The sequence below is a fragment of the Bubalus bubalis genome, chromosome X (assembly GCF_019923935.1).
Source record: "Bubalus bubalis isolate 160015118507 breed Murrah chromosome X, NDDB_SH_1, whole genome shotgun sequence".
Taxonomy (NCBI): Eukaryota; Metazoa; Chordata; class Mammalia; order Artiodactyla; family Bovidae; genus Bubalus; species Bubalus bubalis.
Genome location: NC_059181.1, coordinates 106,670,740 through 106,695,203, shown reverse-complemented (window position 1 = coordinate 106,695,203; position 24,464 = coordinate 106,670,740). Strand labels below are relative to the sequence as shown.

The following is a 24,464-nucleotide window of genomic DNA, read 5'->3' as shown; positions in this document are numbered from 1 at the left end:
TTGGAATCAAGATTGCTGGGAGAAATATCAACATCCTCAGATATGCAGATGATACCACTCTAATGGCAGAAAGGGAAGAGGAATTAAAGAGTCTCTTGATGAAAGTGAAAGAGGAAAGTGAAAAACTTGGCTTGAAACACAACTTTCAAAAAACTAAGATCACGGCATCTGGGCCCATCACTTCATGGCAACTATGAGGGGATAACGTAGAAACAGTGACAAATTTTATTTTCGTGGGCTACAGAATCATGGCAGACAGTGACTCCAGCCATGAACTTAAAAGATGCTTGCTCCTTGGAAGGAAAACCTAGACAGTATATTAAAAAGCAGAGACATTACTTTACCAACAAAAGTCCATATAATCATAGCTATGGTTTTTCTAGTAGTTAGGTACAGATGTGAGAGTTGGACCATGAAGAAGGGTGAGCACGGAAGAACTGATGTTTTCAGATTGCGGTGCTAAAGACTCTTGAGAGTCCTGGACAGCAAGGAGATCAAACCAGTCAATCCTACAGGAAATCAACCCTGAATATTCACTGGAAGGACTGATGCTTACGCTGAAGTGCCAATGTTTTGGACAGCTGATGTGAACAGCCAACTCATTGGAAAAGACCCTGATGCTGGGAAAGATTGAAGGCAGGAGGAAAAGGGGGCAACAGAGGATGAAATGGTTAGTTAGATAGAACCAATCACTCAATGGACTTGAATCTGAGCAAACTCCAAGAGATGGTGGAAGACAAAGGAGGCTGACATGCTGCAGTCCATGGGGTTGCAAAGAATCAGACGTGACTTAGTGACTGAACAGCAACAATAGCTAGTTTTGTAGGCCAGTGGTTCTTAGCCAAAGTTGATTTTGCTCCCCAACTCCAACTTAGCAGGAACACTGGGACATTTTTAGTTGTCACAATTGGAGACAGTGTGCTCCTAGCATCCAGTGGTTTGAGGTTAGGGATGCTACTGAACATCCTACAATGCACAGGACAGTCTCAAAGAACATCCAGTCCCAAACATTGACCGTGCAGATTGAGAAAGCCTGGTTTATGCAAGACCCTTCTGACTACTCTACCAAATACCCTGGGTTCCTTCTCATTCTATTGTGGCCAGAATACTCTCTCAACATAAGCTGGGGCAATAACTGGGCTCAGCCCTTTGAAACATCACTACCCCTTCATCGCCTGGAGTCCAGTGTCTTAAAAATGATCCCTTTACTGGGTTATTTCAAGCAGGAGGGTAAATATACTGTTACTCCATCTTATCCAGAAGTGAAGTCTGTAAGGGGTATTACTGAATTTAATGCCCTCTCTCTGAGCATGAGACTTTTAATTGGAGTATATCCGCTTTACAAGGTTGTGTTGGTTTCTGCTGTACAACAACACGAATCAGCCATTAATATGTCTCTATGTGTGTGTGTGTGTGTGTGTGTGTGTGTGTGTGTGTACCTCCCCTCCTCTTAAGCCCATGAGACTTTTAAAGTTTTCCTTATTTTGGTCCAAACTTGGAATATGAATTTTAAAAAGGTAAATCAGGGTGTCAACCTGCACATATAAATTTTCTTTCACAGCCATTCCTCTTTTTGGAAGAGATGTAACAAGTCACAATATATTTTTAATATAGATGTTTAATAAACAACACAAATCCATCAGTTTAATAAATAACACGAATCCAAAATAATCTTGTACAATGTACCATGACCAAAAGAATGCTTTAACTTCTCAAATGGTCTTTTTCCATAAGATGAAACAGTTGAATCAATCTTTAGAATGAATCCAGGAAGAGCTTGGCTGGGCTAGATTGGCAGTGCTGTTCTAGCTAGAAGCTAGGAATTTCGTTGAAACTCCTTTCCCTATACGCTTTTAGAATTCCGTTTTGCCAGTGAAATGAACTCACATGAGACTTGGAAAAAGGAAGGAAAGTGGAGGCCAATATTTTTTGCAGGTCAAGGCACTCAGACATGAAGATGCTAAGGTACCTGGCTTATCTCCCGGCTTTGTCTCAATCTCCTCCATTCTGCATCCAGCTCATCCTCTTGACTACTGGCCCTCCTCACCAACTGGGGACACAATAGGGCACTTGGCATCAAGTTTACTGAGACCATCGCTTCTTTGCCACAGTCTTTGTCACACACACCTATTTTGGCAAACAGACATGGAGGGCTTCTCAGGTTTTCCAACTGTTCACCAGCACTAGTACATTAAGTGAAAATATTTAGGACTCTTCCTCTTATCCCCTGGCACCTGGTTTCCAGACCGTCTCTTCCTACTTTGTCATACACCCGTGTACACTTGAATTCAGTATTAAACCCCTTATTTCCATCATCCTTGTCTTGGGCTGTTTTCCTTATTGAATTCAAACCAAATCATAGGTCAACCACCACCACCACTCAGCCCCATTTATTATCACCACTCTACCCTATTATTTTTTAAAAGACAGTTCTAATGAGGTGGATGAAACTGGAGCCTATTATACAGAGTGAAGTAAGCCAGAAAGAAAAACACCAATACAGTATACTAACACATATATATGGAATTTAGAAAAATGGTAACAATAACCCTGTATACAAGACAGCAAAAGAGACACTGATGTATAGAACAGTCTTTTGGACTCTGTGGGAGAGGGAGAGGGTGAGATGATTTGGGAGAATAGCACTGAAATATGTATAATATCATATATGAAACGAGTCACCAGTCCAGGTTCGATGCACGATACTGGATGCTTGGGGCTGGTGCACTGGGACGACCCAGAGGGATGGTATGGGGAGGGAGGAGGGAGGAGGGTTCAGGATGGGGAACACATGTATGCCTGTGGTGGATTTATTTCGATATATGGCAGAACCAATACAATACTGTAAAGTTTAAAAAGAAAATAAAATTAAAAAATAAAAGACAAAGGGGTCCAAACAGATCTGTTTCTAATGTAAAATATTGCACGAGGGTCTACAGCTGCTATTTTTGTTGTTATATAAATTTCCATTAAGACCCCAGGGAAGCAACCCAATTTCTATGTCCACCTTGAGGCTGGGAAGGCAGAGTTAGACAAGGAAGAATCATTATCTGATGGAAGTCCTGCCCATTTATTCTGAAGGAAACGTATGAATTGTGACACTATTTGACCTTGTGGCCAACAGGCTGAAGAGAAATAATTAGCCTGTGCCACTTCTTTTTCTGTTCATAACAACAAATAATGGCATCACCAACTCAATGGACATGAGTTTGAGTGAACTCCGGGAGTTGGTGATGGACAGGGAGGCATGGGGTCACAAAGAGTCAGACACGATTGAGCGACTGAACTGAACAACAAATAAATAGCATTCCCCCAGCCCATCTCTAAGTGTCTCCCTCGAGGAGGCCTGGGGAAAGCTACATGGGCTGTTTCTGAGTTGCCTTATCATGTACTAGAACATATTCTATCATTCTTTACTTCAGTTACCAAGATTCAAAGGCCCAAAGTGACCCATTATTCTTTTGCTGTGGCCAAGCTTTTTGTACATTTGATATTTGCCATTCTATCTCTTTTTCTCTTTACCTAAATCTGTTTTGCTATAACAAATTATTCACTCTCACCCTTGTATGCCTTCCTTTGAGTCATCTATTTCAGAACCAGTCAGAGTTGAGTTGAAATGGATTACAATCCCTAGGGTTCTTTTGCTGTTCTGTCTCAACCATGGTCTCAGGATGATGGCTGTAGAGGCTGTGTGGTCATTTCATGATCTTTTTGTTGGTTACAGTATGGCCTACATATTTTTTAACTTTTGTGTCTTTTGATTTTGAAGAAAATTTTATACACCTGAGACAGTGCTATAGCTCTTTAAGTCTCCAGGTCACATTTTTAAATGTATTTTCATCACAAGTAAAATACTTTTATTCTGCAAACTATGGCAAAATGTCATCAGAAGAAATTAGATTCCATGAAGAAATTCTCAAACAAGCAACTCATTGTGTTACTCTTATATTTTTATTAAGGTCTTCAGTTTGTGCATCATTTAAAATAAGGTATGTGCTTCAAAAAGCATTCCTATACATAAATAGACCAAGAGATGGTTAAGTAATTTATCCCTAAAACATGCACATCACTTTTATTCAGGTGTGTATAAGAAAGGGAAATGAACTTTCTGTCTTTTTTGTTGAATTAAAGGCATTTTGAAATTATTATTAAGAATGCCAAATGTTTTCATGGAACAAACGCTTTCCAATACAAAATGCTAATGGAATTAAAAGGCATTAGTGTTGATCAAAAGAACTGAAAAAACATTTCCACTATACACGATCACAAGGAAAAGGGTTCCAGTGGGTTGAAAACGTATGTCAAATAAAGTAATCAGCATGAACTGAAAGGTTTAGATGGAAGAACAGGTAGCAGGATCCAGATTATGTGACATATATATATATATTTTTTTTTTTTTCTTCAAGGCACATAACTAGGCTAAACAGGTGGCTAGGTTTCACAGACCAATTTGTTCTTTCATTGGGAAAATAGTCAAATGTAATATAATTTTCATTTACTGGCCTTTATTGATAAATAAATGCAATTAGATCTATAGAGCAAATGTTGTCCTTTCAGATACACACCAAAAGTACACGCTAGCTAACAGATGCCAGAGTAGCCAAAGCAGTATGATTACATTCCAATTTTTTTCACACTGCAGTTACATGGATGTTAGCTAAAATGTCTTTACATTGTTTCTAGATCTCATACTGTCTACTCTCAAGTTACACAAAAAATAATCTTCAAAACTAGGCAGGTTAAAGAACTTACTAAACCACAAAGGATATTCAAACTATTGTTCAACACCAGTTAAACCCAAACCCTGGAATTGATTGTTGATTATATTCAGCCTGGGCTTTTCCCAGGCTGGAAAAGTTCTCCCACACTATCTCCCTTCATAAAGCGAAAATGCTAGCACATTGGCTGTAGTTTTCTTCTTTTTCTTTGGTGAATCAGTGGAATGCGCCTACCCACGCCCTCTATTGCCCATTCTATTATCTGTACAATTGCCCTAAACATTCATGAAAGGAAAAGGAATATATAAAAAATCCTAGCCTTCAACAATATTTAAACCACCATTTTCTGAAATCAACTGCAATAGGGAAACAGAGGATATCTAGCTCTGCGAAATTTGTGAATGATCAAAACTCTCTTTCTAAAAGTTAGTAATATGCAGACAAGGATAATTCTGTATGCTTCTAACAGGCTAGCAAAACATTCCCCTTTTGACTGAGATAAACTGTTTAATATCGATACTTTACCTGCTTGGGTTCCTTGAAACACCAACAATTGCATTACAATTCCCCAAATAACAACAATTCTCCATGAACATTGTTTTCAAGCATCTAAAATCCTTCAAAATCAAAAGACATTGAGACGAGATGTTAGCAACTTTTCAACTTTTGTGCGCACAAAGGTCATCCAGAATTTTAGCCGATAGCTCATAAGACAGGTAGTTTCTACCTTGGTGATAGCTTTGTGCAATTACAAACAAAATGTTTCTGCAAGTGGATGACACTAATTTACAAACCAAAGAAACAAAATGCTTTTTTTAAGGCTACTGCTACAATAAATGGTTCAGTCTGAAGTGCACTAAAATAAACAGGTCGACAGGACAAAGATAAACCTGGAGGCATGGGACAAGATTTCAAAAAAGAAAGAAAGAAGCAGGTTGAAGACACTGGCAGACACCATCTCTCAGTATTAAAAGGCCTGAATTACACAGATTGCTTTTAACTCCTTGGTCTTTCATATCCTTGGTTAATGATAACTTTTTTTACTTCTTCACACAGCTTGGCCACGTAAATCCACCACAGAGAGGTGACACAATAATATAGATGAATACCTGGGGTGGGGGAGAAGGCAATTTTATTTTCTTGAATCTATCACAGGCTCCTAAATAATATATAGAGGCAAGACCAACGAACAAATTTTGGTTCCATCAGAGTAGCAGTTGTATAATAATACAACATACTAATCAAGTATTTCCAAAGATAGTAGAATTAAAATGATCTTTTCTGATATAACTCACATCTACTTGAATTCCACTCTTTTTTTTTATTGGTAAACAGAGCAGTGGGGTTGTTTCTCTTCACTGGGAAGTGAGCAGACTAGAACTATATAAGCCACTCTACTGATAACATCATTGTCATAAGAATCACAAATTACCATAATTCCCTTGAGGTATGATTTTATAATTAAGTACATTTTTAGATTTTGCACATGGATTTATTTTTCATTATTAGGGTGATTAAAAATCATAAAAAGCATGAGTAGACTCTGTATCTATACCACCTATGAGGAAGAATGTTGCCATGAACATTTCAGTGGATGTATTGTAATTATTCCAATTGTAAGTAACACAGCAAAAACATGAGTCCTTTAAAGATGTGTTCACTTCTTAATTATGGTATTATAATTGTAAATTATTCTATTTTAATGGTGTATGCTTGCTCACATTACTACATTCCAAAAATAGGTTTACTATCAAATTTAGGTTCACTGCATTGTTAGTCATTCTGTTTTGACTTAAATTATAACCTTCTAAGATCTTTAAGTGACTGATTTCATTACTCACATGCTTAGAAAAAAATGTGGATTTTTTTTCTCTACAAATGCTGGGGAAAATTATGGTTATTAATGAATACAGTAAAGTGCTCAAATTATATTCACAAACACAGATATTCCAACTTGATATAAAGCTGACATTTGCCACAGGTAAAATATAAAGGATTTTTAAAGCTGAAGTACAATACTTGAGGTGACAGCACTTTTTGTCAGAGGTGGCAAAGTCCTCCAAATGTAACAAGTAATCAACAAAAATAATCAGTAATCAATAAAAATAATCTGAATGTAACAACTATCTACTTTTATAACTCAATCTAAATTCCTAGATCACGGAAGGAAGAGGAAGCTAAGCTGAGAAACCAAGAATGTGCCAGCCTTGGATACCATGGAACCTGAACAAGAAGACATGCAAGGCCATGGCACAATTTCTAGGATAACATGAATAGATCTAGGGCTGCCGTTCTTGGTTAGGCAGGTCCAGCTGTCTAAGGCAGGAAGACCTTCAATAGCCACCTTCTGGTGGCTCAGAAAGTAAAGAGTCTGCCTGCAGTGCAGGAGACCTGGGTTGAACCCCTCGGCCAGGAAGATCCCCTGGAGAAGGAAATGGCAACCCACCCCAGTATTCTTGCCTGGAAAATCCCATGGACAGAGGAGCCTGGCAGGCTACCGTCCATGGGGTCACAGAGTTGAACCCAACTGAGTACCTTCATAACAGCCTGCTCTGTGGATTTTGGACTTGCCTAGCCAGCTCCTGCCATTCCATAAACTAATTCCCTGTGATATATCTTTTAATATATATTCAAAGAAATTCAAGGAGAGAGAATATCTGTTAACAAGTATAAAAGTCCCATGAAAAAAATGTTAAAACGTAATAAGCATCCCTAGAAATTTAAAACATGGCTTCCCTTGTGGCTCAGTTGGTAAAGAATCTGCCTGCAATGTGGGAGACCTGGGTTTGATCCCTGGGTTGAGAAGATTCCCTGGAGAAGGGAAAGGCTACCCACTCCAGTATTCTGGCCTAGAGAATTTCATGGACTGTATAGTCCATGGGGTTGCAAAGAGTTGGACACAACTGAGTGACTTTCACTTCACTTACAAAAATAAACATTTTAACATTAATCATTAATTTTTTAAATTAAGACCTGGATAGCAGAATAAACAGAGCTGGAAGAGTTAGCTGAATGATTCATCCAGAATGTGATACAAGAAAGGATTTAAACATATTAAAAAGGCTACCAAACACGCAGGATAGTTCAAAGTGATCCAATATCTGTTTATATTAGAGTTCCAAAAGGAGAACAGCATATAGACTATATTTACACACAAGAGAATTATTGCATTATAATAAGTAAATACTAGGAAATGGAACTCACCATGCATTAAAAAGTACCTCTTAGTACTTATTCCAGAAATTTAAAAAAAGTTAATTATTATTGCTTTCATTAATGTCATTCAATATATTAATAGTAAATGTAGTTTTATTATCAATTCATTGGGTGGAGAAATATCATTTCTTAAAACTGAAATGCCTATTCCCGATTAAAAACAAAAACTTTTAGTACTCTAGAAATAAAAGGTTCTTTCACTTCACAATGAAAGTCTAATAAGAATTCATAGTAAATATCACTCATAAATATTAGAAGCATCCCAATTAAAACCAGGAACTAAATAAAAATTCTCAGTGATACTGTAATTATTCAACACTGTTAGTAAATGCCATATATATATATATATATGATAAGGTTAAGATTATTAACAGATGGCATTAACCTAATTAATTAACCTAAGATAATTAACCTACAGCAGGAGTCAGTAAACTATAGCCTTCACCTGTGAGCTAAGAATGGTTTTTATAACTTTCAACATTTTTTTAAAAAAAAGAATATGTGACACAGACAATATGCGACCTGCAAAGCCTGGACCTCACAGAACATTTGCTGACTCCTAATCTACAGCACACAGAAGAATCAACTGACAAACTATTACAACTAATAAAACTTATACAAGGTTGCCAGAAACAAAAAGATGAATTAGAAAAGAAAAAACAGAAACAGATGATAGAATTAACTAGAAAAGAGAGAATATGGACTCAACTAGAAAACGTAATTTGAAAAGAAGCCCATTTTAATAGTGAGAAAACCATGAAATAACCAGGAATATCATAGTAACTTCAGAGGAAAGTAAATGCATAGTCATATATTTCAGCATTAAAAGTTATACGTAGCTCATTTCAGAGTGCTAATCATTGAGAAAGAATTCCAACACCTAATTTCTTAGAGACTGAAAGATAAAAATCACTAAAGGACAAAACTTACAACTGATATGATGATGATGATGATAGTGAGCTTGAGATTCTTCATGCACATGGCTCGGGCAAGATTTCTGCTGGTTGTTTTGAAGGTGACAGACTAGGAAAAAAAAAAAAAAAAAGCATGAATTGTTTGATCCCTGGCAATGACTACATGACGGATTTGCAATAATATCTGCAAAACTTTTACTTTCATTAATTCTCTTCCACTGTTCTTTACACCTTCCCTCTCTTCACATGTAGACTGGCCATTTGTAATCTCTAGATTCCCAAAGCAGGACTCTGCCATATACATGGTAAGCAGTAAGCCCATTGCAAAGGGTTCCCTCCTTTTTCTTCTGCACTGTAGCAGTACATGTAACGATGACCACTAGAAGTAGTTCTCCCTGCTAGCAGAAAAGCCTTTTTCTCCTTATGCTTCCAGTAAGAAAGTTTCTTTATGAGCCAGTTGGCTGGAAACACATTTGCCTATTCTGCCCCATTTAATCCTGCTATTGTGAACCATAAGAACTGTTTAATTCCCCCAGGAAGTTATGTATTTACTCATATGAGGGCCCAAACCCAAAGAACTTCACTCCTTCAGTTATCCATTTTCTTTTGCAGCATCAATTTCTTAATATATACCGAACCATTCCCACCAGGACACATGCAGTTTCAAACAAACAATAATCACTAATAGTTCAGAAGTTCCACTCCTAGATATATACCCAACAGAGAGGTATGTACAAGTTCAGCTAAAGACATATATAGAAATGTTTCCAATTGCATTATTTGTTTTATTTCAAAACTGGAAACAACCCAAATGCCTACCAACTGTACTGCAAAGAATTTAACCGTGCCTGAAAAGGGATCTGACCTTTGCCCTCAGCTCCTGAAAGACAACCTTTTCTTGCATGGGAACCATGTGCCCGCCAAATAGTAACTGTAGTTTAGTGCAGGGACTAGTCACTCCAGGAAGACCAACTGTATGATTTAGGATAGGGGTTTAGGTCAGACCTAGAGGAGCTTAGACTGTAGACTGAGATTAAGCAAGTAGGCAATCATAAGTCAATCATGCTTATGTAATGAAATTGCAATGAAAAATTAAACAACAAAGTCCTACTGTAGCACAGGGAACTATATTCAATATTCTATAATTAAACCACAATGGAAAAGGACATGAAAAAGAACACATGTATATACACATATATGCATAACTGAATCACTTTGCTGTATACCAGAAACTAGCATAACACTGTATATAAATCAACTATGCTTCAATAAAAACAACAACAAAACTGAGCAATGAAGCCTGGGCAATCTTCCATGTTGTACAATACTCTGCATATGTTGCAAAATAAATTTATTTGATGGCAAGATAGGAAAAATTTAAATATAAAACATTTTCTCTATCCTTTGGCTTCTTCCCTTCCCTCACTGTGCATTGTATATCTGCATTAGGCATCGACCAAATCTTCTCTATAACCAAAATACCTGCTCAACCATAAAGACCAACATTCTACCAGAACCAACAAGACAACTTAAAGATAACATTCTTTCTTAATCTTGTAATGGGCCACAATCTGGATTGTGTAAACTGTCAACAATAAGCCATTTAATGTCCAGCCCTCTGCCTCAAAAAATTGATAGAATTGTGCCTTGACTTCCAATGGGCAGAACAGTTCTTAGAGCTTTCTGAGATGCTGTTCCCAGGTTATAATCCTCAAATTTGGCTCAAATAAAATTTCCAATTTCTTTGATCAATGGATTATTTTTTTGTTGACAATGTCATCACTCATCTATGCTGGGAGAGTAACAAGCCCACAGGGAGAGAACAACAGAAACTCTGGGTTTGGTACCTCCCCTGAACTCCACCCCAATGTGCTTCTGCTCTTGGTTGAGCTTAATCTGTAACATTTGCCTGTAAAAAACCATAACGGTAGGTATAATAGTTTTCACGAAGTCCTTCTAGTGAGTTATCAAACCTGAGAGTGGCTTGGGGAATTAACAAACTTGCACTTGGTGTCAGAATTGAGGGCTGTTTGGGGACTGTGGCCTCTAAACTGTATATAGTTGGTGAACACTTCTAAGTTGCCTAAACTCTTTACAATTACTCACAAAGTCACAATAAAGAATCCAAGGAGGAAGAAGATAATATGAAGAAAAAGTAGTGAGCAATGAGCTTCCCTGATGGCTCAGTCAGGAAAATATCTGCCTGCAATGCAGGAGACGCAAGAGACATGGGTTCGATCCCTGGGTCAGGAAGATCCCCTAGAGGAGGAAACAGCAACCCACTCTAGTATTCTTGCATGCAGAGTCCCACAGACAGAGGAGCCTGGCAGGCCACAGACCATGGGGTCACAGAGTCGGACATGACTTAGTGACTACACCACCACCACCAGTGAGCAATAAAACTAATATAGTTAAGTGATTCAATGCATTGAAGATTTCTCCACAAGCCTCAGGTTAATATTCAAACACTAATAAATCACCCACTTAAAACCAGTTCAACTAAACAGAACAATTGTTACACCTTACCAAAGCTTTCCGTGGAGATAGGTGGGGGTGGGTATAAGTAGAAAAGAAAAAGAATAAAGAAAAAAAAAAAACCTGAGAAAATGACAAGGGCAAGCTGACAAGCCTATGGCCTATCCACTCCATGATGATGATTCCATTAGCAGCTGATGATGCCCTAAAATTGGGCGAAGGACTTGACTAATTTCTCCAAAGAAAATACAACAATAGCCAATAAGCACTTAGCTTCCCTGATGGTTCAGATGGTAAACAATCTGCCTGCAATGCAGTGACCCAGGAAGATCACTGGAGTTGGGAAGATGCCCTGGAGAAGGGAATGGCTATCCACTCCAGTATTCAAATTGGGAAAGAAGTATGTGAAGGTCATATATTGTCACCCTGCTTCTTTAACTTGTATGCAGAATACATCAAGCAAAATGTCAGGCTAGATGAATCACAAACTGGAATCAAAACTGCTGGGGGAAATATCAATGACATCAGATATATAGATGATTCCAATCTAATAGCAGAAAGGGAAGAGGAACTAAAGAACCTCTTGATGAGGGTGAAAGAGGAGAGTGAAAAGGCTGGCTTAAAATTCAACATTCCAAAACCTAAGATCATGGCTTCTGGTCCCATCACTTCATGGCAAATATTAGCCTGGTAAAAAAGTAACTGCAGTTTCAGACTGTGAATTTTAAATCATTATAACTAGGCTCAAACACATTTTTATTAATAAAACAGGAACCATTACAATCAACAAATTTTTGCCAGTGTGAAATAAGTTTGTTTATTCCTGTGGCATAAAAATCCATGCTTTGGGATTCGCTGAATTCTTGGGAAGTATTTTCTGCCTCCTGCTGGTTGTGGAAGCATTTTCCTTGCAAAAAGTTGTCAAGATGCTTGAAGAACTGGCAGTCTGTTGGTAAGAGGTCAGGTGTTGAATATGATTGATGAGGCAAAGCTTCATAGCCCAGTTCATTCAATTTTTGAAACACTGATTGTGTGACATACACTGTCATGAAGAAGAATCGGGCCCATCCTGTTGACCAATGCTGGGTGCAAGAGTTGCCAATTTTAGTGCATTTCATCGATTTGCTGAGCATACTTCTCAGATGTAACAGTTTTCTTGGGATTCAGAAAGTTGTAGTAGATCAGACAGGCAGCAGACCACCAAACAGTGACCAAGACCTTTTTTTGGAGCAAGTTTGGCTTTGGGAAGTGCTTTGGAGCTTCTTCTAGGTCCAACCACTGAGATGGCCATCGCCAGTTGTTGTAAAAATCCATTTTTCATTGCATGTCACAATCCAATCAAGAAATGGTTCATTGTTGTAGTACAGAATAAGAGAAGACTACACTTCAAAACAATGATTTTTTTGATTTGTGGGCAGTTCATTTGATAAGGCACCTACTTATCAAACTTTTTCACCTTTCCAATTTGCCTCAAATGCCAAATGACCATAAAATGGTTGATGCTGAGTTCTTGGGCAACCTCTTGTGGTGTTTTAAGAGCATCAGCTTCAACAATGCTCTCAATTGGTCGTCAACTTCCAATATAGCCAGCCACTGTGCTCCTCAGCTTCAAGGCTCTTGTCTCCTCTGCAAAACTACTTGAACCACCACTGTATTGTATGTTCATTAGCAGTTCCTGGGCCAAATGCATTGTTGATGTTGTGAGTTGTCACTGCTGCTTTATGACTCATTTTGAACTCAAATAAGAAAATTGCTCGAATTTGCTTTTTGTTCAACATCATTTCCCTAGACTAAAATAAATATAAAATAAACAGCAATAAGTCATTAGCAAAAACAAACAAACAAACAAACAAAGCGAGAAGTGTGCATTAAACTGATGTATAACATAACCACATTTACTTAAGAATGTATTCAGCAAAGTGCAACAATGTAAAACCATAATTACTTTTGCACCAACCTACTAGAAGGGGAAACAGTGATAGATTTTATTTTCTTGGGCTCTAAAATCATTGCGGATGGTGACTGCAGACATGAACTTAAAAGAGACCTGCTCTTTGGAAGGAAAGCTATGACAAATCTGACAGCATATTAAGAAGCAGGGACATCGCTTTGCCAACAAAGGTTTGTATAGTCAAAGCTATGGTTTTTCCAGTAGTCAGGTATGGATGTGAGAGTTGAACCATAAGGAAGGCTGAGTGCCAAAGAACTAATGCTTTCAAATTGTGGTGCTGGAGAAGACTCTTGAGAGTCCCTTGGACTGCAAGGAGATCAAATCAGTCCATCCTAAAGGAAATCAGTCCTGAATATTCAATGAAAGGATGGATGCTGAAGCTGAAGCTCCTTACTTTGGCTGCCTGATGCAAAGAGCCAACTCAATGAAAGAGACTCTGATGCTAGGAAAGATTGAAGGCAAAAGGAGAAGGGTAGTGACACAGGATAAGATGGTTGGATGGCATCACGGACCCAATGGACATGAGTTTGAACAAACTCTGGGAGATAGTGAAGGACAGAGAAGCCTGGCATGATGCAGTCCACGGGGTCAAAGAGTCAGACACGACTCTGTGACTATACAACAACAAATAAGCACATGGCAAGATGATTAACATCACTACTCATTGTTGTTGTTTCAGTTGCCAAATCCTGTCCAACTCTTTGTGTCCCCATGAACTGTAGCCTGCCAGGCTCCTCTCTGTCCATGGGATTTCCCAGGCAAGAATACTAGAGTGGGTTGCCACTTCCCTCTCCAAGGGATCTTCACAACCCAGGGATCAAACCTGTGGCTCCTGCATTTCAGGTGGATTCTTTACTGTTGATCCACCATGGGAAGCCCCATTAATCATTAGGGAAATGAAAATCAAAACCACAATGATCCCACTTCATACCAATGAGCATGGCTATAATAAAAATATGGAAAATAACAAGTGTTGGTGAAGATGTGGAAAAACTGGTATCCTTGTACATATATATATAGTGGACATATATGTATACATATACATATACATATAGTGGGACTATAAAATGGTGCAGTAGTTAAGAAAAAATGTTTGGTAGTCCCTCAAAAAGCTAAACACAGGATTACCATATGATCCAACAATTCCACTACCCCATAAATACCCAAAGTAACTGAAAGCAGGGACTTGAATGAATACTTGTAATGCCAGTGTTCATAGAAGCATAATTCACAAGAGCCCAAAGATGGAAATAACTCAATGGTCAATCAACAGATGAATGAATAAAAAAAGTGGTATATCCATATGATGGAATATTATTCAGGCATAAAAAGAAATTAAGTTCTGATACATGCAACAACACGGATGAAACTTGAAAATATGATGCTAAGTGAAATAAGCAAGGCACAGAAGGACAAATAACTATAGGATTCCAATTATAGGTATCTAGAAAAGGAAATTCATAGACAAAAAGTAGATAAGAGGTTATCAGGGGCTGAGGAGAGTAGGAATGGGAAGTAATTGGTTAACAGTTGCAGAATTTCTGTTTGGAACAATGACAAAGTTTTGTACATTGATAGCTATGATGGTTGTGCAACACTGTAAATATAATTAACGTCACTGAATTATACACTAAACTGGTTAAATGGGAAATTTATTATATATATTTCAAAATTAGAAAAATATAATATGCCAAAGCCCACTGAACTGTATACTTTAAATGGGTTAACTGTATGGTCTGTGGTTTATTTATAAATAAATAAATTTAAAAAGCTGTTAAAGAATCAAGAGGTGATAAAATGAAACAATTTTTTAAATACGTGAATAAAAAAATAAAAAAGAGGAACAAAGAAGATGGAGCAAATAAAAACCAAAGCACAACATAGCTTACTTAAACCCAACTCTTACAATATTTACATTACATGTAAATGGAATAAACATTTCAATTATAAGCACACTTTATATATTCAAGAACATAAAGGAAAGCTTGCAAATGTTTAAGGAGATAACACAAAAGATATAAAAAAGATCCCTGTAGAGATGAAAAATACATAAAATGGGAGTAACAGATTATAAACTGCAGAAGAAAAAGACAAGTAAACTCAAAGACATAGTAACAGAAACTATCCTAAATGAAACACAGAAAGAAAAAAGACCAAAAAATAATGAACAGAGCATTAGTGAGTTGTGGGACAACTTCAAATGGTTTAATGTACATATAGTTGGACTACTAGAAGGAAAGAAGGACAAAAAAAATATCTGAAGAAACAATAGCTGACTATTTTCAAAATTTGATTAAAATCTACAAACTCACACTTCAACAAACTGAAAGCTGAATAAACATGAAGAAAACTACACTAAAGTATATTATAATGAAATATCTTAAAACCAATGATAGAAAAATGTTAAAAGCACCCAGAGAGGGAAAAAGACACATTATATATGCAAAAGCATCAATGGAATTTTTGTCAGAAACAACATAAAAGACAGCGATGAAATATCTTTAAAATATTGAATGAAAAAATTAATGCAAAATTCTATTCTGTGAAAATATCTTTTAAAAAAAGAAAATGAAAGACTTCAGATATACAAATACTGAAAGAATTCATTATTAGCAGACCTACAATGCAAGAAATTTTAAAAGATGTCCTATAAGCTGAAAGAAAATGTCACCAGACAGAAATCTGGACCTACAGGAAAAAATGAAGCAAGTTACCAGAAATATTAACTACATGCGTAAACAGAAATGATGTTTTTTTAACTATTTAAATCTCTTTAAAAGATAATCAACTGCTTAAACAAAGAAAACAACAGAAAGAGGTGAGGGGAAGAAAGAACAGATGGTACAACAGGAAACAAATAGTAACATGGTAGATTTAAAATCTTCCCACACAGAAAACTCCAGGCTGGGACTGCCTCACTGGTGAATTCTTCCAAATAACTAAGGAATAGATAATTTCAATAGTACTAGCAAAAAACTCTTTTGGAGAACAGAGAGATGCAGGTAACACTTTTCAACCTGTTTGTTGGGGCCAGCATATCTTTGATACCAAAGCTCCAAAATAAAAGTAAATGACACACCAACGTCCCTCATGAACAAAGATGCAAAATTCCTGAATAGGTCAACAGCAAATCCAGTAAGATATTATATAAAAAGGATAATGGATCATGACCTTGCAGGAATGCAAGGCTGGTTTAACATTCAGAAATAAATATTAATTTAGTAAGTTAAGTTCAGTAATATTAACTGAATAAAAGAGAAAAACTATATAATTCTCTAAGTAAATAGAGGAAAAATATTTGATAAAATTCATGAATAACCTTCAAATGAGGAATTGAAAGAACTTCTTTCATCTGATAAAGTGTACCTATAAAAAAATCTACAACAACATAACTGAAAATACTGAATATTTCCCCACAAGATGTGCTCCATGCAAGAATGTCTATTCTTATGACTTGTCTTCACTATCATGTAGGTTGTAGTCAGTGTAATAAAACAAGGAAAAGAAATAAAAAGCAAGCATCTACCAAAAACGCTAGTAGAATAAGTGAATTTTTCAAAGTTGCAGGATACAAACCAGGTCAATATATAAAAATCAACTTCATTTCTATATATGAGAATAAATATTGAAAACAAAATTTTAAATTTACAACAGAACAAAAACCATGAAATTCTCAAAGGTAAATTTCACAAAGTATGTGCAAGACTTGTATACAAAAAACTAAAAAACACTCTTAAGAAAAATTAAAGAAATTCTATGCAAAGCAGAGATATACCAGGTTTATGCATAGGAAGACTCAAGGCTGTCAAGATTCCCAAATTTCCCTAAATTGACTTATTAAATGCAATCACAAAGACACATTTAAAAAAAAATAAAAGGATGGAAAATAACAGGCTTATTCTGAAACATAAATGGAAATGCAAAGGACCTAAAATGGTGAAGACAATCCTGGAGAAGAACATCGTGAAGAACTTAGGGAATTCTATAAAGCTCAGTTAGCAATACAGTGTGGTACTGGCATAAAGGCAGACAGACAGACTATGGAATAAAATAAAGAATACAGAATTAAAGCCCAAAGAGAAGAATGGATAAACCAACTGTGGTTTGTAGATTTATACAATGGAATATGCAGGACAAAAAATAAAAATAATAAATTATTGCTACACTCAACAACATGGACAAATCTCATAGGCATACTGGTGAGTGAAAGAGGCCAGACAGAAAAGAATATATAACATATGATTCCATTTTTCTATACATTCTAAGAACAGGAAAAAAACACTATCTAGAGTGATATAAGTCATAAAAATGACCTGTTAGGGACTGTTAACTGGAAGAGGCATGAGGCAGTTTTCTGAGGTGTTGATAGTGTTTTATATCTTAATGTATGTCTTGATCTAGGTGGTATTTGGGATTCCCTGGTGGCCCAGTCAGTAAAGAATCCGCCTGCAATGAGGGAGACCTGGGTTTGATCCCTGGGTTGGAAAGATCCGCTGGAAAAGGGAAAGGCTACCCACTCCAGTATTCTGGCCTAGAGAATCACCAAGGACAGAGGAGCCTGGTGGGCTGCAGTCCATGGTGTCACAAAGAGTCGGACACACTTGAGCAACTAAGCACAGCGTAATACAGGTGGTATTTACATGGGTATGTTGTTGTTGTTTAGTTGCTAAGTTGTGTCTGACTCTTTTGCGGCCCCATGAAACTGCAAGGTTCTTCTGTCTATGGGATTTTCCAGGCAAGAAAACTGGAATGGGTTGCCATTTCCTTCTCCAGGGGATCTTCCCTACCCTGGGATCGAATTTGTGTTTCCTACATTGCAGGTGGATTCTTTATCACTGAGCCACCTGTGAATCCTGTTCAGTTCAGCTCAGCTCAGTCGTGTCCGACTATGGACTGCAGCAAGCCAGGCTTCTCTGTCCATTATCAACTTCCAGAGCTTATGCAAACTCATATCCACTGACTCGGTGATGCCAGCCAACCATCTTATCCTCTGTCTTCCCCTTCTTGTCCAGCCCTCAATCTTACCCAGCATCAGGGTCTTTTCAAATCAGTCAGTTCTTCACATCAGGTGGCCAAAGTATTGTAGCTTCAGCTTCAGCATCAGTCCTTCCAATGAACACCCAGGACTGATTTCCTTTAGGATGGACTGGATGGATCTCCTTGCCGTCTAAGGGATTCTCAAGAGTCTTCTCCAACACCACAGTTTAAAAGCATCAATACTTTGGCACTCAGCTTTCTTTATCCTCCAACTCTCACATTCACACATGACTACTGGAAAACCATAGCTTTGACAAGATGGACCTTTGTCAGCAAAGTAATGTCTCTGCTTTTTAATATGCTGTCTAGGTTGGTCATAGCTTTTCTTCCAAGGAGCAACTGTCTTTTAATTTCATGGTTGCAGTCACCACCTGAAGTGATTTTGGAGCCCAATAAAATAAAGTCTGTCACTGTTTCCATTGTTTCCCCATCTATTTGCCATGAAGTGCTGGGACCAGATGCCATGATCTTCGTTTTCTGAATGTTGAGTTTTAAGCCAACTTTTTCACTCTCCTATTTCACTTTCATCAAGAGGCTCTTTAGTTCTTTACTTTCTACCATAAGGGTCGTGTTATCTGCATATCTGAGGTTACTGATATTTCTCTCGGCAATCTTGATTCCAACTGTGCTTCATCCAGGCCAGCATTTCACCTGATATACTCTGAATAGAAGTTAAATAAGCAGGGTGATGATATGCAGCCTCGATGTACTCCTTTCCCAATTTGGAACCAGTCTTTTGTTCCATGTCCAGTTCTAAATGTTGCTTCTTGACCTGCATACAGATTTCAGATCTCAGGAGGCAGGTCAGGTGGTTTGGTATTTCCATCTCTTGAAGAATTTTCCATAGTTTGCTGTGATCTACACAAAGGCTTTGGTGTAGTCAATAAATCAGAAGTAGATGTTTTTCTGGAACTCTCTTGCTTTTTTGATGATCCAACGGATGTTGGCAATTTGACCTCTAGTTCCTCTGCCTTTTCTAAACCCAGCTTGAACATCTGGAAGTTCACGGTTCACGTACTGTTGAAGCCCGGCTTGGAGAATTTTGAGCATTATTCTGCTAGTGTGTGAGGTGAGTGCAATTGTGCAGTGGTCTGAACATTCTTTGGCATTGCCTTTCTTTGGGATTGGAGTGAAAACTGACCTTTTCTAGTCCTGTGGCCACTGCTGAATTTTCCAAATTTGCTGGCATATTGAGTGCAGCACTTTAACAGCATCATCTTTTAGGATTTGAAATAGCTCAACTGGAATTCCATCACCATGAACAGTATGAGAACTCCATGAACAGTATGAAAAGGGAAGCCTGTTACAGAGGTACAAACATATATATATATATATATATATATATATATATAAAATAACTGAGCTGCACATTTATTAATAGTACACTTGCTGTACTTTGCTGTATTTGTTATTCTTCCATAAAAAGAGGCAGCAGTTAGTTAATTAATACCTTTTATTATTCTGAGTCATTTAGTCAACAAAATTAAGAAGGCTTTTTTTTTTTCCCGGAAAAGTGCACTCTATTAGTACTGGTCAAACACAGGCCACTACGGCTAAAAAAGGTCATTTCCAGGGATTAAGGGGGCTTCCCAAGTGGCTCAGTGGTAAAGTATCTGCTCACCAATGCATGAGACACCAGTTTGATCCCTGGGTCAGGAATATCTCCTGGAAAAGGAAATGGCAACCCACTCCAGTATTCTTGTCTGGGAAATCCCATGGACAGAGGAGCCTGGTGGGGCAATAGACCATAGGGTCGCAAAGAATCAGACACAACTGGGTGACTAAATAATAACAACCAGGGATCAAGAATAATTAAGAGATGGACTGAGTGAGTGAGTGACAGTCACTCAGTCGTGTCCGATGGACTGGAAGTACCAAAAAATCTGCCAGCAGATTTACAATCAGATAACGTGTCTTCCCTCTTTGTCCCCAAGCAATGGTTTACAAAGTGAGACATTATAGAACCCTGGTGTTTTGACTTCCTGCATGGTGGCACCCTTCCTTCAATTTCCATGTACTTTGGCTAAAGACCGCACTATTCTCCTAAGATCCACTGTTAATAGATGTCCCTGTAAAATTAACAATAACAATAAACCTTTAAATAGCTCTTACTATATATATGACACTGTTAGGGACTTTGCATGCATTGTGTGCTTTAACCCTCAAAATACTATGAAAAAGATACATCTCCATTTTCTATACAATGATTGGAGGCACAGAGAGGTTAAGTAACTTGCCTAAAGTCACAAAACTAGTGAGTGGCAGAGATGGGATTCAGTCTCAGGCAACAGACTCTAGAGCTTGTGCTGTAAACCACTACAATCTAGCTGTCAGTAAGAATGAACAAGACTTCTACTCTTCATGTAAATTTGCAGATCCAAACTGTGACTGATCTCTGCCCTCCTTCTATTCATTATCTATTCACTCCTTCTATATCTATCATCCTTCTTCAAAACTTTCATCTGCTAACCAAATGGAAAATGCAGAGACACACATTAATTGCAGCAAGAGTAGTTTACAGGGACATGTCAGTCTCTGCCTCTTGCTTAATACAAAGAAAAGTCAAGCTCTCATGGTAAGCAAGAAAGTGACTTTACTGTCTGGTTTTCAGCATTCATCATGGGTCACAAGTGGCCTGTACTTTTGTTCTGTGTGTTACAAAATGTATACTTCTATGCAGCTGAAGTGCTAAGTTATGTAGGCACCAATCCAAGCTTTAAAAAAAAAAAAAAAAACTGTTCTTTTACACTGAGTATATTTTCCAAACAAAAGCTTCCTTAATGGCTATTAATGAGTTGTGGGTTTTTCTATGCCTGTGTTATCCTCATCATCACAAAGTAATTATGTAACAGGGGTTAGAAAGAAAAAAAAACTCCACTAAAGTATCGATTTTAAGACATTTCCCTATTATTTTATCCATTAACCACAGTATTTCTACTTTACAGTACTATCATATCCCATACTTACCGAATCCACAAGATTTTCTGTTTTATCTATTAACAATTCCAATCTTTCGCCTCGCTGAGCTACCAGATCTGAAAATGTTGGGAAAAGAAAAAAATATCATGTTTATATTACAAAATTGCTAATTATGGCTTTAATACAAATCAAATTTTAATTATAGTTGATATTTTTGACAACTCATATTTACTACATAAGCACTTACATCTTGAAGAAATAAAAGACTGTACTCAACTCTGGCAGATATAAGGGTTTCCCAGGTGGCTCAGTGGTAAAGAGTCCACCTGCCAAGCAGGAGATGCTGGTTTGATTCCTGGTTAGAGAAGATACCCTGGAGGAGAAAATGGCAACCCACTCCAGTTTCTTGCCTGGAAATCCCATGGACAAAGGAGCCTGGTAGGCTACAATCCATCGAGTTGCAAAGAGTCGGACAAGACTGAGCAAAGGGGTGTGCACGTCAGACACAAACAGATAAATGAATGGGCATGATTGTGTTTCAGCAAAACTTTATATAGAAAAACAGGCCAGATTTGATGCACAGGCTATAGTTTGCAAACACCTAAATGAAGGGTATGATCTGAGAGTAAAAACAAATGAGAGGTGGACATTTCCAAAATCACAGTGTGAGGTCCTCCCCACAATGTCTCTCCAATAAAACCATCACACCTGGTAAAAATTAGAAAAAACAAACAAAAACAATTCAAAGTCTATGAAAACTGTGACTGTCCTAAGGGCATACAGCAAATGGAGAAACATTTATACAAGAAAATCAATGAACTCTCAGTGAGAACAGTGAGAGTCTCAGGCATTTGAGCCACGATCTACTTAATCCTTCAGTTCCAGTGAAATGGCAGCTCTACTTCTGGCAAATAAAGCCTGGGAGCTCTCTTTTCCCTCAGGTCCCATTCAAAAGCTAGGATTTCTCCCCACGAGGGGCAACTCATCAGCATTTCTCCTCCTGTCTCACCCCATTCCCAGGTCCGTGAGACAGAAGCTCTATTCGAGCATGGCATAGATGGTAGGTGTGAGGGCTCCTCCCTCTACCAAGCCCCCAGACACACACAGAGGGCTGAAGCTCTACCACAGGAGGCAGGACAAGAACCCTGGGCTGTGAGTGCCCCTGCCCTGACATAACTCATAGAGCAGAGGTTCCACACTGGGAGGGGGCAAGTCAAGAAGACTAGGGTTACCCAGCACTCCAATGGCAGAGCAAGGGTGTCACTCTAAGAGAAGCACTTCTCTGCCCGTATCCACAGCACAAGAGCAGTGGTTCATAGATTGTTCCCAGGGGGAAAGGCAAGCCTTAGGAACAGATCTTCCCTGAGAGTTCAGACTTTATTTGGAACAGAGTATGGGCAGGTTCAAGCCTAAGGGTGCTGTCAAAAACACTGTTGTACACCCATGGCTGATTCATGTCAATGTATGGCAGAAACCACTACAATAATGTAAAGTAATTAGCCTCCAATTAAAATAAATCAATTAATTAAAAAATATAAATTTAAAAAAATGGAGATTTTGGATGTAAGCAATGACAATGAAGCTGGTAGCTTCATGGGAATAACAAGTTAAACTATGGGACAGCTGGAAGTTAACAGAGAGTATTTGGGGAAGAATCAGCTAAGAAGAACCCTCCTGAAGTCAAAACAAACACCTAAGACTAGCCGCAAAGACAAGGGAACACAAACCTAATTAGATCACTGGAGGAATTTATGTCTGGGGAACTGTGAGAAAAATAAAAATAGAGCAACTAGCCTGCAATTAGTGGAGGCTAACAGCTGGGTGAGATACTACAAAGGCAGGCTTATTAGGGCGATCAAGAAAATAAACCAAGAGAGCTCTGTCATTCCAAGGTGACTGTGGGCATGCCCAAGACTGTTCCCTCTGAGAAGTGACACTGGAGGCTGCACACTGTGGGAGAAACAGACTTCAAAGAAAAAGTCCAGTCAAGTCACTATACAAGTAAACAACAAACCCTGGGAGTTGGGAAACAGAGCCCAGAGTTGCTACATTATCTAAACTGTCCAATTAAAAAAATATATATGAGAGATGAAAAGAAACAGGAAAGTGTGATCCAGACACAGGAAAAAGAACAGACATTAGACACCTGGGGAAGGGGGAGCTCAGCTGTTTCACTCAACAAGAGAATGAAACTAGAAATCAGTAACAGAAGAAAAACTTATGAGATGAAGTAAAAGCAGCGTGCAGAAGGAAATTTATAGCAGCAAACACCTACATTAAAGAGAATAAAATGTTACAGACTGAACTGCGTCCGTACAAATTCATATAATGAAGCCCTAACCCCTAATTCAGAGATGGGGCTTTTGGGAAATCATTAGGTTTAGATAAGGTCATGTAGGATTATGATGGGATTCATGTCCTTCCAAGAAGAGACACCAGAGAGCTTATTCCCTGTTTTATTTCCAGCCATCTGAGCACAGTGATAAGGCACAATCTACAAGGTGGGAAGACAGTTCCCACCAGAACCCAACCATGCAGGCACCCTGATCTTGGATTTCCAGTCTCCAGAACTGTGAGACAATCACTTTCTGTTATTTAAGCTACCCAGTCTGTGGTACTTTTTATAGTACTCTAAGTTGACTAAGGGGAGAAGGCAATGGCACCCCACTTCAGTACTCTTGCCTGGAGAATCTCATGGATGGAGAAGCCTGGTAGGCTGCAGTCCATGGGGTCACTAAGAATCGGACATGGCTGAGCGACTTCACTTTCACTTTTCACTTTCATGCACTGGAGAAGGAAATGGCAACCCACTCCAGTGTTCTTGCCTGGAGAATCTCAGGGACGGGGGAGCCTGGTGGGCTGCCATATATGGGGTTGCAGAGTCGGACACAAATGAAGCGACTTAGCAGCAGCAGCAGCAAGTTGACTAAGACAAAAGATCTCAAATTAATAACCTATCTTTTTACCTTAAGGAACTGGAAAAAGAAGAGCAAACTAAATCCAAAGCTAAAAAGGGGAAGAAGATAATAAACATTACAGCATAAAAAATATCAGCAAAACAACAGAGAAAATCAATGAAACCAAAAGTAGGTTTGAAAACATCAAAAAATCAGACAAATATTTGCATAAACAGATAAAAAAAATTTCTCAAATTACTAAAACAATCACTATCAACTTCACAGAAATGAAAGGGATCCTAAGAGAATACTATGAACAAGAGTATGTCTTTGTGCC

At 38.0% G+C, this 24,464-nt stretch overlaps 1 protein-coding gene across 3 annotated transcripts in view; it reads right to left on the bottom strand.

Moving 5' to 3' along the window:
* Positions 1 to 3,932: 3,932 nt before the first annotated feature.
* The window catches only part of VAMP7 (vesicle associated membrane protein 7), an 81,479-nt gene continuing 60,947 nt past the window's right edge, over positions 3,933 to 24,464 (bottom strand). The window contains exons 6-8 of one of the 3 annotated variants that reach the window (XM_025277217.3): positions 21,279 to 21,346; positions 8,865 to 8,957; positions 3,933 to 5,335 (exon numbers count right to left, since the gene is read on the bottom strand). In XM_025277217.3, the coding sequence (XP_025133002.1) occupies positions 5,240 to 5,335; positions 8,865 to 8,957; positions 21,279 to 21,346 (257 nt within the window). In that variant the 3' untranslated portion in view covers positions 3,933 to 5,239. Of the gene's footprint in view, positions 5,828 to 8,864; positions 8,958 to 12,563; positions 13,114 to 21,278; positions 21,347 to 24,464 lie in introns of those variants that run through there. The other 2 variants (XM_006076655.4, XM_044937474.1) reach the window with 2 other exon arrangements.